Source organism: Mercenaria mercenaria, chromosome 15 (assembly GCF_021730395.1).
Source record: "Mercenaria mercenaria strain notata chromosome 15, MADL_Memer_1, whole genome shotgun sequence".
NCBI lineage: Eukaryota > Metazoa > Mollusca > Bivalvia > Venerida > Veneridae > Mercenaria > Mercenaria mercenaria.
In genome coordinates, this window is record NC_069375.1 from 65,643,447 (window position 1) to 65,662,316 (window position 18,870).

The 18,870-nt window shown below is 35.5% G+C and overlaps 1 protein-coding gene across 1 annotated transcript in view; it reads right to left on the bottom strand.

Moving 5' to 3' along the window:
- Nucleotides 1–1,179: 1,179 nt before the first annotated feature.
- The window catches only part of LOC123556961 (alpha-(1,6)-fucosyltransferase-like), a 36,185-nt gene continuing 18,494 nt past the window's right edge, over nucleotides 1,180–18,870 (bottom strand). The window contains exons 7-9 of the mRNA XM_053525489.1: nucleotides 11,641–11,817; nucleotides 9,330–9,483; nucleotides 1,180–5,686 (exon numbers count right to left, since the gene is read on the bottom strand). Of these exons, the coding sequence (XP_053381464.1) occupies nucleotides 5,429–5,686; nucleotides 9,330–9,483; nucleotides 11,641–11,817 (589 nt within the window). The 3' untranslated portion in view covers nucleotides 1,180–5,428. The remainder of the gene's footprint in view (nucleotides 5,687–9,329; nucleotides 9,484–11,640; nucleotides 11,818–18,870) is intronic.

Genomic DNA, 18,870 nt, shown 5'->3' on the forward strand with positions numbered 1-18,870 from the left:
TTTTGGTAATAGTTCATCCAAAGAAAATACTTTTGAATGGTTTTAAAATTTGGACATTTTCTGATGTTTCGACTATGTATGTATATAGGGAAAAATTACCACAGGCTCTGAAGGCCATGTTTTGTACGAATCGGACTAATTTACAATTCTTGGTTCATGGTAATCTAACGAACCTTGCCTGTGTAAAATTATTTAAAATCTGGCCATCAGGCGAGAAGATCCTTCAAGTTACCATTATGTACATACAGGAAAAAGTGATCGCGCCCTCTAGCGGCCATGTTTTGGCGAATCTAAGGTACTTAACAACACCAATAGAGGGTCAACATTAGCAAACATTTTATTTGAAGATTTGTTTTTGTCTTGCGGCCATGTCTTTTGACCAATCGGATAACTTAAATACACTTGATGGAAATTTCCCCATGAAACATTTCTGTGTAATACTTTTGAATTTAACATAGTTTCTTGAAAGCATCATTTCAAGTAAAATATATTTTAATAAAATGTAATCATTGAAAAACCGCTCCATTATTTAGAAAACTTTCAATAAAATAAAATCCGGAAATAGATCGTTTTTATATGCACAACCGAGATAATATTTCACAATTTTCACTCTAATACATTTTCTAGGTAAACGTTTACGAAATGAGCAACCGCTGCATTGTTTCAAAAACCTAAGTAAAAACATTCCATAAGAAAAGATATTATAACATCATGACAGTAAACGGGTTGGGCTTTAAGCCATTCAAGAGTTACATTTTGCCATACTTCGCTGTAGACGATTCCTTATAATGGGTGTAAATGTCTTTACATTGAAATATGTAAATAACATGTCACAACATATATCATCTCCCGGCATAGGTTCGTTCTGTTTTAATTTCCGTAGTATAAAAAGTCTAAAACAAAATAACGATGAAATTAGCAATCGTGATAAAATAAAGATAAAATAACACAAAGTTTGCACAAATAATAATTCACGCGCTCTGTAAAGAAATACAAACTACAATATTAAAAATATTCTAAATATTCCTTACCACAACCGACTGGTGAATTAATTGAAGTAATCGAAAGAATTCTATATGATTTTAATTAAGTTTTCTCTGCATTTTACCGGCTTACTCGTAAGAGTACATTAACTACTCTGAGGGCAGAAGGAATTTGGCAGTAAAAAGTAGTAAGAGATTAAAAAGAACACCAGTGTATTTCTTTCTCTCATTCTATCTCTCATTCATGCCCATAAAACAAACCAAGAAGATTGGTCATACATGACAAGAATTCACAAAGACTGTGCGGGCAAGGATGAAGTGCCTCGGACATCTCCGTTAATATACGTGACATAATGTACATTGCCGAGGATATCCGATTCAATTAAACAGCAGACGATACCGCGAGGGCAAAGTATATTAGTTTCCCCGCTATGCGCGGCGCACGTCACTATTATGTTTAAAGAACATGAAATGTTACGTCCCGTGACATACATGCTATAACTTCTACATGTTTTCTTTGTTTATATTTAAGCTTATCTATATTCGTCACTGATAATTGATATGGGCGGCTCCTCCATAAAAATGTTACCAGTTTCATTGGAAAAAATCCTGCAAGATACAGGATACAGCAAGATAATGACAGACGCTCCCCTAGCTCTTTAGCGTGTCGTATGTAAAACACACACAAAAAAAAATGACAATTCAATTCAAATGATAAATTGTAAAATAAACAAGACCTGTCCGTAAGACAGCCGGTGCTTGACTTTTTGATTCACTGTCCCAGAAGTAGGAATACTACCCTAAATGTTATCCAGTATCTGCATTAGTTTTGGAGAGTGACTTGCACGCAAAACTTCATTAAACCGCAGACCAGTTTGCAGTTTACAATTCGAATCGGAAACTGAGAACCACTGACTAGCAGGCGGTTTTGCCATTCTAATGGAGAAGGAGGAAGTGCAGACCCATAACCTCAATTTATCCACTACTTACTAAGTACTTAAATTATAGTAGTAACATTCCTTGTACTTTTATTTTGAATCGTGAACTGCAGACCAATTTGCAGTTCGCAATTCGAACCGTGAACTTCGAACTGCAGACCAGTTTGCAGTTCGCAATTCGAATCGTGAACTGCGAATTCTGAATTGCAGACCAGTTTGCAGTCCGCAATTCGAATCGGAAACTAAGAACCGCAGACTAGCCGGCACTCTGAAATTCTTAATGGAGAGGGAGAGAGTGCAGACCCTTAACATTTATTTAGCTAGCACTAACTTAGTACTTAAATCATAAGAGTAGTATTTCAGTAAACTTTCAATTATGAATCGTGAACCGCAGACCAGTTTGCAGTCCGCAATTCGAATCGTGAACTGCAAACTGCAGACCAGTTTGCAGTTCGCAATTCGAATCAAAAACTAAGGACCGAAAATTTGCGAAAATTTACATTTAGCAAATAATGACCTATTACTTAAAAGTATAAGAGTAACGTTCAAATATATTTTTATTTTGAATCTTGAACTGCAGACCAGTTTGCAGTTCGCAATTCGAATCGTGATCTGCGAACTGCAGACCAGTTTGCAGTTCGTAATTCGAATTATGAACTACGAATTGCGAACTGCGAACTGAGAACTGCAGACCAGTTTGCAGTTCGTAGTTCGCCACAAAAACTAAGAGCGTCAGACTAGCCGGCACTTTGCAGTTCTAATGAAGAGGGAGGAAGTGCAGACCATTAACATTTGAGCAGTGCCATGAGAAAACCAACATAGTGGGTGTGCGACCAGCATGGATCCAGACCAGGCTGCGCATCCTCGCAGTCAGGTCAGGATCCATGCTTTCGCTTTTAAAGCCTACTGCAATTAGAGAAACCATTAGCGAACAGCATGGATCCTGACCAGACTGCGCGGATGCGCAGACTGGTCTGGATCCATGCTGGTCGCAAACCCACTATGTTGATTTTCTTATGGCACGGCTCATTTATATTTAGCAAATACTGACCTATTACTTAAAAGTATAAGAGTAACGTTCAAATATATTTTAATTTTGAATCTTGAACTGCAGACCAGTTTGCAGTTCGCAATTCGAATCGTGAACTGCGAACTGCAGACCAGTTTGCAGTTCGCATTTCGAATTATGAACTACGAATTGCGAACTGCGAACTGCAGACCAGTTTGCAGTTCGCATTTGAAAACTGTCTAATGCATTCTTGTCCAAATTCGCAGGGCAGTGCTGATCAGACTGCACTTTGAAATTTAAATCGTAAACTGCAGACCAGCTTGCAGTTCGCAGTTCGAATTGTGAACTGCAAACCAGTCTGCAGTTTGTCATTCGATTCCAAGCCATGACCATCAAAATGTGAAATGAATTCTAGTCTGAAATTCGAAACATAGTGCTGATCACACTGGGCTTTAAAATTTGAATCGTGAACTGCAGACCAGTTTGCAGTTCGCAATTGGAAACGCAAACAGCGAACTGTATACCAACTGTGAAATGCATTCTTGTCTGCAATGCGCAAGAAAGTGCTGATCAGACTGCAATTTTAAATTTGAATCGTAAACTGCAGACCAGTTTGCAGTCCGTCATTCGAATCGCGAACTGCAGACCAGTTTGCAGTTCGCAATTGGAAACGCAAACTGCGAACTGCAGACCAACTGTGAAATGCATTCTTTTCTAAAATTTGCAGGGCAGTGGTGATCAGACTGCACTTTGCAATTTTAATTGTAAACAGCAGACAAGATTGCAGTTTGCAATTCGGAACGCAAACTACAGACCAGTTTGCAGTTTGCAGTTGGAAACGCGAAATGCGAACTGCAGACTAATTACGAAATGCATTCTTGTCCGCAATGCGCAGGACAGTGCTGGTCAGACTGCACTTTGAAATTTGAATCGTAAACTGCAGCCCAGTTTACAGTTCGCAATACGAATCTCGAACTGCAGACCAGTTTGCAGTTCGCAATTCGAAACGCAAACTGCGAACTGCAGACCAACTGTGAAATGCATTCTTGTCTACAATTTGCAGGGCAGTGCTGATCAGACTGCACTTTGAAATTTTAATTGTAAACAGCAGACCAGTTTGCAGTTCGCAATTGGAAACGCGAACTGCGAACTGTAGACCAACTGTGAAATGCATTATTGTCTGCAATGCGCAAGAAAGTGCTGATCAGACTGCAATTTTAAATTTGAATCGGAAACTGCAGACCAGTTTGCAGTTCGCAATTGGAATCGTAAACTGCAGACCAGTTTGCAGTTCGCAATTCGAAACGCGAACTGCGAACTGCAGACCAGTTTGCAGTTCGCAATTGAAAACGTAAACTGCGAACTGCAGACCAACTGTGTAATGCATTCCTGTCTGCAATGCACAAGACAGTGCTGATCAGACTGCAATTTGAAATTTGAATCGTAAACTGCAGACCAGTTTGCAGTTCGCAATTCAAATCGCGAACTGCAGACCAATTTGCAGTTCGCAATTCGAAACGCAAACTGCGAACTGCAGACCAACTGTGAAATGCATTCTTGTCTGCAATGCGCAAGACAGAGCTGATCAGACTGCAATTTGAAATTTGAATTGTAAACTGCAGACTAGTTTGCAGTTCGCAATTCGAATCGCGAACTCCCGACCAGTTTGCAGTTCGCAATTCGAATCGCGAACTGCGAACTGCAGACCAACTTAACTGAAATTCTTGTATAACAGGTGCTTAAATAACACTTTTACACTGCTGCTGGAATGCAGTCTGTATCGAATGAGACATTCACATCCATCAGACGTTCGTCATAATCCCGAGACGAACAGGTAAGCATACCAGACTTCTGATATGTGGAAACTTTCATGTTTATTCTCCAACGTTGGTGAGTTTTGCAGATCGAAACCAAAAGAAAGGGTTTACTGACAAGAGCAAATATGCGTTGTTTTAGCGTAGCAGACTCTGACAAATTATTCAAGCCCCCTTTTTTCTTTTCATTTTCTTTCACGAATTTATGAAAGAACGTTCATGAAAGACAGGTGTAGGAAAAAATAAATATACGTAAATAAGACCTGAAGTTGTCATTTTTATATGACATAAAGAAGAATTTGTATTAGTGACTTTTAACCTCAAACAACATCTCATGTTTTCTTGTACTTGCGACACGCCTGTATCTATGTTCTCTATGATTTGTAACAACTGATGTTTCTACAAGGTACCAGGTCGCTACAAACAGAGACCAAGGACCTTCATTCTATATGAACCACGCCGTGAGAAAATCAACATAGTGGCATTGCGACCAGCATGGATCCAGACCTGCCTGCGCATCCGCGCAGTCTGGTCAGGATCCATGCTGTTCGCTTTCAAAGACTATTGTAATTAGAGAAGCCATTAGTGAACAGCATGGATCCTGACCAGACTGCGCGGATGCGCAGTCTGGTCTGGATCCATGCTGGTCACAAAGCCACTATGTTGGTTTTCTCATGGCGCGGCTCATATTATTGTTCTCACTGACCACGGAACTTCATTGTAAGTTGGCATTTTTACGCGATTTCTTTTGTTATCCAGTGTTATCGTTATATTGTGTGGATGTGATATATCCTTAAGAACAGTGAATCTCCTGTTTCTGTGTTGTGTAAGATGTTCCGCATTCCTATGATAATGGAATGCGTATTCGATATCCAGTGACTTTATACGGGCAGGAGCGTCCCAGTAGCTTGCATGCATCAATTCGTACACACGCCTCCCAATCTGAAATCATATAAAATAAACTCGGTTGTAAGAAACAAATTTAATAACCTGGTAAATCACAAGAGAACAGTCAAACTAAATTCATTTATAGGTATCCTTAATTAATTTAAGGATGTCATATTTTTTTTTGTAATATCATTTTCTCATTTATTGATATTTTGAATTAATTTATGGATATTACAAATTATTTTGTGATAGCAATAACGTTTCCATGGATATTCATAATTCATTTCATGTCATTGATTGTCCTTGGATATCAGTAAATTCTTTTATAGATATCACAAAATGATTTATGGATATCTATATTTCGATTATTGCATGTCTTGAGATCAGTTATATTTTAGGATATTCTTATTTTTTTCTAATGATACTTTCTACTTTATAATATCCATTGATGTTTTTTTATATTACAAAATGAATTTGATGAATCATTAAACGGAATAAAGGATATCATAGAATTAAACGGGTTTGTGATATCACTCAGTCGATTTTAGGAGATAATCAAATTAATAATGGATATCTTTATTTTTTTAGGATAACTTCAAAATTATTATTGATAGCCAAAAATGATGGCAATGTGAGGATAAATTAAATTTGATTTAATACTATGGTTAAGTGAATTAAAATCGTACACAAAAGTGTATAAATTATTTATATCCATAATGCACATATATTGAATTTAGAATATCATAACAATAAACATATTTTTCGAGATAACCATGACTGATTTATTAGTTTTATTTATATATATATATTGTGATATACGCAAAATAATTTTATTTAATCGAATTAAGTTTATGAAAAACTATTCCTTTTTAGAGATATCCAATATTCTATTATCTGATATCCTTTAATCAATTTATGATATCGTCAAATCATTTTTGGGTCCTACACAATACTTTTATTATATCTGATTAAAATCAGTGATATCATTAAATTTACTATGCTTTAAGATATCACAACATAAAGGTAATGATATCACAATAAATGAATTAAGAATATCACAGAATGAGTTTGGTATATCACAAAATAGTTTATTGATTGTAAAACGCACCCCATAATTATCTAAAACTGAAAAAATGGTATTGGTAACAGAAGGAAACTTTAGAAATGGGATTATAAAATATGGTATTCCCAATGCAAAATTTGGCTTTCATCGGAGACGTTTTCAGTTTATGTTTGACTATCCATTATAAGCCTATATTAATGCACAAAACTAATTTGCCTCGCGAAAACTTTCTACCGCGCACTATCCCCCATTACTGATCAGTTACCGGTCAAAGGGAACTAATACAATTTCTATAGGCCCACGGTTACGGGTCAGTCCTTACATATAAACTCTTTATGTGACCTTTTCAGGATGAACATCCAACAGATTTTACACCAAAGGGAGATCACTTTACAAGGTAAATATACACCTCGGAATATCCTATATTTTTTCAACCCGTGAATTAGAGACCTTGTGAGTTGCTTCCATCTGACCGCCTCATCATCCTTGCAGGGTCGTCTCACATACGCTCAAGGTATTTACAGAATCTAAACAACTGAAAAATTTGATTCAAAACGATTTCGTTTTTGTATATATTTATGAAGTATGCCAAATATATGGCGGTATTATGGCGTTTCGACACGAAGCGTCAAATTCAAATTTAGATATGAGTTTTATTCGGATATACAGAGATTCGGTTGTCAGAAAAGAATATTGAATATTCTTTTACATCGTTACACCTTTAAAAGATAACTTATCTGATTATCTGATTAGAATTGCCAAAGATAAAAGTAAAGTTGATTTTACGTCACAAGCCGTCAGCATAGATGACGTTCACGTATTTTATAACGTTGTTTTAATTGTCAAACGGTTAAACACTGTCTAGTACAATTTCAGTGACACTCTTAAACTGAAATAACTGAATATTTAATATTGTCGCGATATATCGTTGCAACATAACCAACTATGAAAAGCCTTCTTTCGATCAGAATAAAATCCGCACAGATGTTAAAGCGACTTTCCAAACAATTTTATTTGTGATTTTTAAAATAATTTATCACAGAAAGGCAGAATGAAGCCACTGTTTCATATATTTACATGAAACATTACAGTTGATCAGTTTCTAATTTCAAGAACATTCGGGGGCCTCCGCGGTCGTGTGATTAAGGTCGCTGAATTCAAATCACTTGCCCCTCATCGATGTAGGTTCGAGCCTCACTCGGGGCGTTGAATTATTCATGTGAGGGAGCCATCTAGCTGGCTTACGGAAGTTCAGTGGTTCTACCCAGGAGCCCGCCTGTGATAAAATAATGTACAGAGGGACATCTGGTGTCTTCCTCCACCATCAAAGCTGGAAAGTCACCATATGACCAATTATTGTGTCGGTGTGACGTTAAACCCAACAAAAAAGAACATTCGAGTTTTCACAGTTTTTCTCGTGCACTTTTATAAACCGTTGTAACAATTTACATTTGTAAACATTGATACATATAGAACGATACGTAACAGCATTTTTAGACATTATCATCACGTGAGCAGCAAACTAAAACTGCGCATGCGCATATTTTGCTTCCTTCACTAAAAATTAATAGAGCGCAGACGTATAGGTATCGCACAGTATTATGTTGTTTGGAAATGTAAAAGAAATGAGTGTATACATATTAACTAACCCGTTTTGTCTTCGTTGAATTGTAGTGAAGAAAAAGAAATTGAATACACTTTTAAATCCATTTACGGGTCTTGGAATCTAACTCCCGACGAAAAAGTACAATACGAATACCGTAACTGCTTGGACAACGAGGAATCACTGACTGCATAACAAACTATAGGATTAGAATGAGTGAAGATCAAAATATTTGCATACAAGTTTTAAAAACAAAGACATTTCCATATCTGGATGAGGAGTTTTAAAAGTCGTTGAGTGTATTATTCGGCGGATAAAACAGCAATCTTTTCATTTTCTAAACCTTTTGAAGACGTCAGTCTTTATCAATATCCATAGTAACCCACTCTTCTTGTTTAATGTTAAATCGAAAGTAACCCTTTTATATTTATTGTATACATTACAGACTGTCTCAAGATAAAAGATTTCTTAAACTTCCTTGATATTTCACACCCAAGGCGGAAACTACAAAGTCATCATAATAGCTTGCAAGGCAATGTAAGTGCACCAATACATTGTAACCCCTTTAATCGAACAGAAATGGTCGTAAGATTGTGTGATTTCGAGCCTACTTGAATGAGAAATGAGAAAGTAATCCAGCATGCTTGTGGAAGGGTCGGCTTTTTTACCCATGTACCCATGTACCTTGCATGAACTACTCTCCGAAAGGGCACCGTATATCTCGCATCACCACTTTAAGGTGGTGGATCCGTAATGACATACGGCATTTTTCGTTTGCTTTCGTATTCTCCGTAAGCAATTTCGGTATTCTACGGTTGTTGTTATGGCCGTAGGTTGTCCAGAAAGTGGATACGATATTATGTAATCGTACGGGAATTGTCGATTGTTCTACGTAAAAGATAGAATGCCGCCACAATTGTTTTGGCAGAATTTAAACCGTTCAAAGCAAACATAGATAGACCAACCGATTTCTCGCATGAATGACAAGAAGCTGATCTTCATGCATATTTGCTTGTGATAGTGCTACTTACATTGGATGACATCGTGCAAACGACAAAATCGCTCATTGATAACATTTGAATGTCAAGAAGTAGTCCATAGAGAGAAGATTCAGAAAATCTGGTAGACCATTTTTTTGCAAGTTCAGAAGCGTTGACATTGTTCACAAATGTATAATTTGGATAACTGAAATAAAAACAAGTTAGTTGTAGAAATGATATAATAATTCATTTCAAATGTGTACGTATAATTATCAGCGATTTGGAGGCACGACTACGCATGCGTGCGAATGACGTCACAGCAGATACGTGGCGGCATTTATGAATCTTATTTTTAAAATGACATCATCGTTTGTATTTAGATCTATTTTTAGAATAACGTACTGGACTTTATAACGACCGTACTGTTCTATTTATAGAAAATGAAGTGTTTTTTCGGAGGTATACGGAGCTGACTTGTATACCTGATCTCGATCTTGAATGTAGACATCAAGGGTCAGGTCCTCGGCCCAAGACGAGGCGTATGAATAAACATAGTAGCCTACAATGTATATGGACATCATTTTCAAATAGCAGTTAGTCAGGCAAAGATTCCTGATAATTTCACTGCATCAGGAACTACCTTTTACGGTAACTAAAACGATATTTGGAATTGTATATATAGTTTGATTTTTAAAGATGATATACCATAGACTTAAACGGGAAAATGTAACGGTTCATAACATTTCGAACTAACGGAACAATTTTGAAGTAAAATTTGTACATAGTTTTGTAACATATCTACGTCATTATCTATATAGCTGATGCTCTGCATAATGCATTCATCTTGATGGAATGGCACTCTTCAGGGTCATACATTCACGGAAATATAGTTTATTTTGCATTCTGATATTAGCCTGTTGCAATGCCATATGCTCCGTTAGTCAAATATATATGTGAATGCTTTGTCATTTATTTCTAACGCTTGAGAATGTATAACTTTAATTGGGTCTCCGTAAAGAATTGAGATTTCGGGACGAGTCATATTCCCGGCATTGACCTACAGTCTTGTGTAGCAGTTAAGGGGCAGATAATCCTGAACATAGAGATATATTCATCCGGGAACAGGGCTCACACAGGTAATTCCAGATGTTTGCAATTATTATCTCCCTTGAAAAGCTATTTTGGGGTTCAATTCGGGATATCTATACGCGACAGTTTCAAAAAAAAAAAAAAAAAAAATAGAGATACTTGCCATAGTTCTTCGCACATGCAAATATTACACATGTAGCAAAAATGCAAGAAACTGATTTAAGCAGGAAAAAGAATTTCATAGCATTGTCAGAAATTCTTGACTAATCCGTAGCAGATTTTTGTCAGGAATAACCCGCAAAACAGCAGCCAGTGGACGTTTTCGGTGCTAAATCAAAAGTATCTATACATCCACTCGAAACCACGACAAATATCCTTTGTTCTTAAATTTCTGTAAGATCGCCGGACAGAGAGTAAGGCAACATTTTTGGTATAAGTGTTAGATAGATAAATCAATAATGGTAATTTATTTCGTGTTGTATAAATGTAGAGTTTATAAAGAATAACGTGCAAAGTTCATTAAACGTTATTTCTATACTCATACAAGTATGACTGTATAAATTCTTAGAATTGCTACAATCAAGTAATAAATCTATTCTAGTTAATTTGTGTAAATATATAACATTAGCTAATAACAAGAGAAATGAATTATTGCAAGGAATTTAAACTCATGTCTTGGAAATGCTTGTAAGTTTGTTTGTGTTGACATTAATTATAATATAACACATACTGCCATTCAGTTTATATTACACTACCTATACTTCTTGAATTCGTAAATGTGATATTATTTCTATTGTGATATCGTCGTAATATTCTTGTGATATACTGATGGTTAAAATCAGATCTGTTCATTCTCTACATATACCGAAAAGTCATTTTGCTTGTCACGTGTATTGTGTTATATGTATAATTTCATGTTGTATTAACAAGATACATGTATTGTATACGTTAATAAAATATCTGTTCTGTTCTGTTCTGTTCTGTTCTGTTCTATAAATAATTCGAACACGGCAAAATTTATTTCCATATTCAAACAATAAAAACTGAAACTGTGTTATTATGAAACACACACTGTATATTACTAATACCATGTCATAGGGTCAACTGTCATAGCGACGCTGGATAAGAAAATCACAAAAAACAACCCCCCAACCACACAAAAATTCTGCAATAAACAGGCAAACATTTGAATATCTTCAAAGAGGTAGATGATTATCCTCCTTAATTACAACGACAACAACAAAACAAATCAAAACAAAAAAAATACAATCACCTTTCTCTTGCCATGGTAATTACAGTCGGATCATCAGTAGCTAAAAATATTCTGCGCTGAGCAGCACCGTGTCTTCTCTCGTATGAGTCGTACCATTGTTCCACATGGGTCATATACTCAGACAGATTACGGAGTTTTTTAAGTTCTTTTATTTTATCCGTTTTTCGCACATGCAGTCTGTAAAGAAAGATCATAATTTTGTATGAAGTTAAAAGTGCTAGCCGTCGCGTTGTCTGCTTTTCTAGGTTTGCCTACCGGACGTACAGTCTGTCCTCTAGCGAATTTCATCAATGTCTTTGTAAACCTTTAAGACAATGACCATTTCAGAAAGCGATGTGAACAATTACTTATATAGCCTACATTGTAATATTCTGGGATGAAAACAAACCTCATACAAGACAGTTAATTATTCTGTTTCCGGAACGAAAAAATCAGTGCTAAATTCAGTAATGTAAATAATAATAATAATAATAATAATAATAATAATAGAAATAATAAAGATCAAGCATTGGCTAGAAAATGGGATAAAATGCTATAAGTAAGCAGAAAGCCACAAGAACGCTGCAAACAGCTAATGACGTCACCGTGACAGCGGCTTTCCAAAATTTTTGCAACGTATGATATTCGCTGTTACATGTATGATGACACTATTTTTTGTTTCATTTTAAAAGAATATGTTCTCATGAATTATTTTAAGCAGTGAATAGTTTCTTTGTCGTTTAAGCTTCGCCCGCTAAGAGGCATTGCCTTTTTCATATTAATAATAATAATGTTTGTTACAATAACAACAATGATAAAATACTGTAACATTGATAATAACAACGAATGACAATAACTAATCAATTAAACAGAAATTAACAATTCTTTTTATGATCACGTTTAAGGCACTCAATGAAAGAAGTTTCTAAATTTATTTATTACTAACTTTCTTTGTGCAAATTTTCACCTTACGCAACACTTCATAGTTTTCCGTTACATTTAAAACATCTACTTCTTGGAACAACAACAACAACAACAACAATACTTACTGGAAGTCATCAAGATATGCTAGTTTCTTAGCCATCAACAAATTCAAATAAAATGGCATATGCAACGATGAAATGATTTTCGAACTTTTATGCACGTCTTAAAACATACCTGTTTGTGAGTGTGGAACACCCCGAGCAATGATGTAACTATTCAGTATGTTTGTTTTCTTCATAATTGTTCAAAAGGTAATAACTCCTGGACATGAAGATTTATGCACACTTCATTCAGTGGATATAGGTAATGGACCCATAATGGACTCTGCAATGTCCGCGAAAAGGAAAACAACCAAAGAATGCCGAAATCGAACGGAAAATGCCGAAATCGGACGGAAAATGCTGATTGTCATTAAGGAATTCACTATGATGAATTTTAAAGCAGCATACAGAAAAAAAATTGAAATCATGTCGCGTGTAATAATTACTTTTATTATTGATAGCCACAACCATCAGGCATTGTGCAAAAGAATTCCAGATACTATGCCAAATACAGTGTCGGATCTTGTATTATGTTTTCTGCTAATCAATATTCATTTCATATGCTATATTTCATATGCTATATTTCATATGCTATAGCATTTTTATAGTTCTAAACATCAAGTCATATGTTGAAAAGTCAGTTGACCACTGGGTGAAGATTTGACCGCAATGTTCACCTTTAAAACTTAGAATCTCTGCATCTACGTCTTTCTTAGTCTTTTTAAGCCGTTCGCGAGTTATCGGAATTTAGTTGTTATGACACTTTTTACATATATCGAATAATATCTTTTTTGAGGTGGAATTATTATTCTTTTACATATTTTAGCGCTTTTATTTGTATTTGTACATACAAACATACACGCGTGTGTTGTCAGTCTTCGTACTACTTTACACGTTTTGTAATATATTGTAAAAATTATTTCAGTATACAAATCGCCAGGAAATGAAATGAGCCGTGCCATGAGAAAACCAACATAGTGGGTTTGCGACCAGCATGGATCCAGACCAGCCTGCGCATCCGCGCAGTCTGGTCAGGATCCCTGCTGTTCGCTAACAGTTTCTCCAATTCCAATATGCTTTAAAAGCGAACAGCATGGAGCCTGACCAGACTGCGCGGATGCGCAGGCTGGTCTGGATCCATGCTGGTCGCACACCCACTATGTTGGTTTTCCCATGGCACGGCTCAAATGCCAATCATAGTTTAAGCCGACTGACATTCGACTGATCTTTTGATAAATAACTGCATTTAACTGGTTTTTTTTGTTTATTGCAAACATACAGATATTTTTTCTGTATAAATGACTAGAAGTTCTTATGACTTTCCGAAAAAAGTAAATGTATATGTATTTATATAGTGGGTGGGGTATGTTTTTTAACCCAACGTTTCACGTTTTATTCGGTGTGCAATAAATTAAGTAGCATTTTGTAATAACGAAAGTAATATATCAATTTATCAATGCAATAAAAGATATATTTATAAAAAATAATGCCATTAAAAAACTTCATATCGTGAAAACATATTAACATGCACGTCTGTGCAGGCTGATCATGGTCTGCACAATTCGCTATTCTGTCAGTAAATTAATTTTTCAGTGAACACCCTTTCGAATAATAAATGGTATCGCCCAAATTGAACCAGACCAGTCCATTTTAGACATTTAAAAGTTAATATTATTGTTGTTATTGCGTTTTCTCTAACCATCTTAACCTTTAGCTTGCTGGCAGCAAGTGACTTTGCCATTGCGACCAGGGCAGACCATGATCAGCATGCACATCCGTGCAGGCTGATCATGGTCTGCACTGTCGCTATTCAGTCAGTTAATTTTCAGTGAACACCCCTTGAATGATAAATGGTACTGCCAAAATTGAATGATGGACAAGTCCATTTTAGAAATTTAGCAGGGTAAAGGTTAAAAATATGGATAATGAAATCTCAATGTTCCTCTCACTAGTAGACTTACAAGCCAGTTGCTAGGTTTAAGATTTCAGAATACGTCATGTCTTGCTGTATCTCAGGCCTATCCTACCAAAATGCATTATATATAACGGACAGTTTTCTTCTGGGCTTCCAATTACAGCTGTACCTTGAGACATGAAACTTTTGACTGTAATTCTATAGCTGACATTTTCAACTATCTTTCAACTTACTGGCCTTTTAAGAAATCAGACTTCTTGCAAACGTTTTTCAGCTGTAAAGATGTCCCGTTTTGTAAAGGAAGGTTTAAAGTTTTTCCATGATAAAACAACACGATATTGTGACGTCGATCTTTATACTGCCAATTTCAGAATAGCTCGTCGTTTCAGTGTTTGCATCATACACTTGTAGTCACTGACTGATATCGATTTTCTTATCGTGAGTGGCTAATTTTGTAACCGTCATTTACATTTACTTCGCCCAAGTCGCGAGTCAAGTTATGTGGGTTTTTCCCATTAACTTGTCTTGACAACACATAAATTGTCAGTCATACAATGTATTTATGGTTTTTAAAACTTGATGATATTACAGTTAAAGCCGTATCTCAGAATCAGTTTCAAATCAAACATTTTTTACAATCTGTGACCGATTACAATTACGTAAAACTGTCCCGATTAGTGTCGCATTATCTAAAAGTACTTAATTTTTCTGTCACCGATGATAACAATAGCCTCACTACAAAATGCAAATTAAGTCAGCGCATAAAGTTTATACATGTAAAATTACACATGTGTTTTTACCACTTGGTCAAAGATCTAAGTTTACAATAGTAAATCATAGCCCGATTGGCATCACTTTTCATGTCAAAAAAGTAAAATATTTAATTTAAACATAAACTCCCTGTTTAAATACGTTACTCAAGCTATAACGGCAATAAACAGTTCTGTGAGTTTGAGATTCTACCAAATATTGGCTTGAATTAACTGAAATATAGCCGTGGTACATGGGAAGAACCTCTGCAAGAAACGTCCAAATTTCTCAGATAAAGAGATATGATCGGTAGCAAGGCTCGAACCCATGCCCTCCCCACCCACCCAATTGACCAAATCAGAGATTACAGTGATTTCAAGTTAGCGACTAATCACTTGACTACGGGGATAGTCACATGATGGATGGATACAATTCCTAGTTTAGAAATCACACGGGCACATTATTGCAATAAAGCAGAAGTCAGCATTGGCTTAGGGCGACGAGTTAGACTAACAGCTTATTTTTACATCTATTTTTTTCCGTTTGACTAAAATGTTCATGACATCACATACTACATGGTTTCTGTATGCAGTAATACTTTGACGGATTTCTATGAAAAAAATGTATAATTTTTGATATGGAAGACTTTTCCAACGAAATTTCAATCGATGACAATCCTTTGTTTTAATATTTTACACATCACGCGTATATATACAGAACTTAAGTGTCTCAAAAGTGGACTCGTTTGAGAGAAAATATCGGTAAAAGTATTTTATCTTTAATTTCATTTAAAATTGTGATAGTAGAATTTGAATTGTAAAAGGCGATCTTGGATAGACTTTATTCACCGTTAAATTGCCTGTCACAAATACTAGAATTTAACGACAGTACCATTAAACAATATGCAGTTAATCAGAGTCACACGTGCTTTTGAAAGTTTAAAATCATAACTATAGTTTTCCTATCATATCTTGTCCAACTTCGACAATTCTGGGCGTCGAACTTTGAAAAATCGAAATACATGTAGCATTTAGACACCAGACCCAGATAGACGCATAATTATACTAGTAGTGACCTCATCACATTGTATTTTACCGACATTCGGATTACATCTCATCATATGTAGCTTTTTACCATGTAGGAAAGGAAATACGTATTAGTTAACAAGAAATATCTTTAAAAATGATGGTCGGCGAATTGTAATAAGGAAAGAATTTATGAATTTTTCATCTAACATTCATCTTTCATCTAACATTTTTCAAATTACAAAACTAAACACCGCACTTTAACAATTTAAATGGTTCTCTTTTAATTTTTCGCAAAGGTTTCGTAGGGTTGCAATTTTGTTTCGTGTATCCTTAGACGAATAATTACAGCAGTAGTTTGATGAAGATTCATGAAGCGGTTCATGAGAAGAGGTCATTAAACGTGTTTATATTTTTAGCTAATATGGTCCCTATCCCGATTTGTATAAAAATAGCAGGAGACCTTATGATATTGTTACACATCGAGTTTGATAAAAATCCATTACATTTTAGTTGTTAATGCAAAGAAAGGCATATCTACTTTTAGCTATAGTGGTCCCTAAGCTATAGTGGTCCCTAATAGGGCCCAAGTTCCTATATAAATAAGTTTGGAAGAGGACCTTATAATGATGCTCCAGACCAAGTATGACAAAGATCCACCAAGCTGTTCATGAGACGCTGTATAAAGGCATTTCTAATTTTAGCTCTAACTGCCCCTAAAAGGGGTCAAATGCCCCAGCTGAACAAAGTTTGCTGCGGGCCTAATAAAGATGCTACAAATCAAGTTTGATTAGAATACATGAGAAAAAATCAAAGGATTTTTTTTATTTATTATTTTTATTTATTTCTAAAATAGGCCAACTGATCCCGCTTTAACAAAGCATATTCGCTATTCATGAATCTTTGGACAATGACGTCACACCTATAAAAATGTGAAGGTCAAGCAAAACATACAATTGTAATTATTTCAATATTTCTATTTCATAAGCAAAGTTTGAACGTAGTCATATCACATAGATAAACTGTATGCAGCGTACCTTCATTTCAGTGTAATGAGATTCAGTCATTATATAGCATATATATAATAAAACAGATTTCAACTGAGTTCAATATTTGCATACCATACTAAAGAAAAATATTCATATATAATAAATTAGTTAATTTATAACAAATATATCAAAGCAAACAAGTACTCATTTTAATATGCAATCTGAATAAGTCACAAAAGCAAGAAACCTTTCCATATACAGATGACAATTGTAACAAGGAAAATCTTTGAAAAAAGCACTTCTCTACATAAAAGACTCTTATCACACCCTTATTCATGTGATACGCAGACCGTATTCAGCTCTTTCTTTAATTTTATATATGTTGGTATTTGAACAGGTTTTTATCATATTTATTAAACTTACTTATCATTTTGACATATATCAATATTTTTGCTAAATATACTGAGCCAAGTTAGCTTTAAAACTGTGAACAGCGTCGTTTAGGATAAACGCTTTGTCTACATTTCACTCAGCGTAGCACAATCAACAGAGTGAAAGAAATTGACACTCTCGTCCAATCAGGCAGAGTGTTACATAAATCTTCCATTTTAATAAATTATCTATAATGCGTTATCGAGTAGTTTGATTTGCAAACTGAAGTCACGTGGCATAGGTAACGAAAACGAATTTAGACGGCGTCGCCGAAAAACATAATTGAGCCGCACCATGAGAAAACCAAAATAGTGCGTTTGCGACCAGCATGAATCCAGATCAACCTGCGCATCGGTGCACTCTGCTCATGATTCTTACTGTTCGCTAATAGTTGCTCTAATTGCAATTGGCGTTGAAAGCGAACAGCATAGATCCTGACCAGACTACAGACGCACTATGTTGGTTTTCTCATGTCGCGGCTCATATTTTTTTGTATAAGTGAATGTTTCCGTTGTCATTTAAACAATGAGATTTAATAATGATAGGTTCTTCATGACATTTAATTTGACGGATTGTATATATTTCAATATAAATTAACGGATATCTAAGCTAGTAAAATGTAAATATTTATTACTACGTCGTGTGTTTCTGGGAGTGACTGATGAGCCCCGTTAGGCTAGGTTTCGTAATTGTATATTCAAACAGTCTTTTGATTTGCTGGGCCTTTTTTGTGTTTTAATCGTTCTCAACAACATGTATTAAAAAAGAACATATTATATTTTTCCAAAATGCCTTGCACAAATATGAACATCCGCTTTAACATGACACTGTTATCTTACGTTCAAATGAATTAGATATTGAAAATTTATCATCTAAACTAACATTATGAGACCTTGAGAAACACTCAAGGGTCCCCAGGACCTCCCTCAACAGTCACTCACTCTTGCGAGTTGGCTCGACTGTCACTCACTTTTATGAATACAAATGGAATCTTTCCTACCGTTAGGCAATTTATTTGAGTGTACTCAATAAGTGGTGTTGGAGTATTGTATGTATTCTTGATAAGCCCAGGGGTGTTGAAAGATATCAGTCATAAAATTACCTTGGGGCTATAT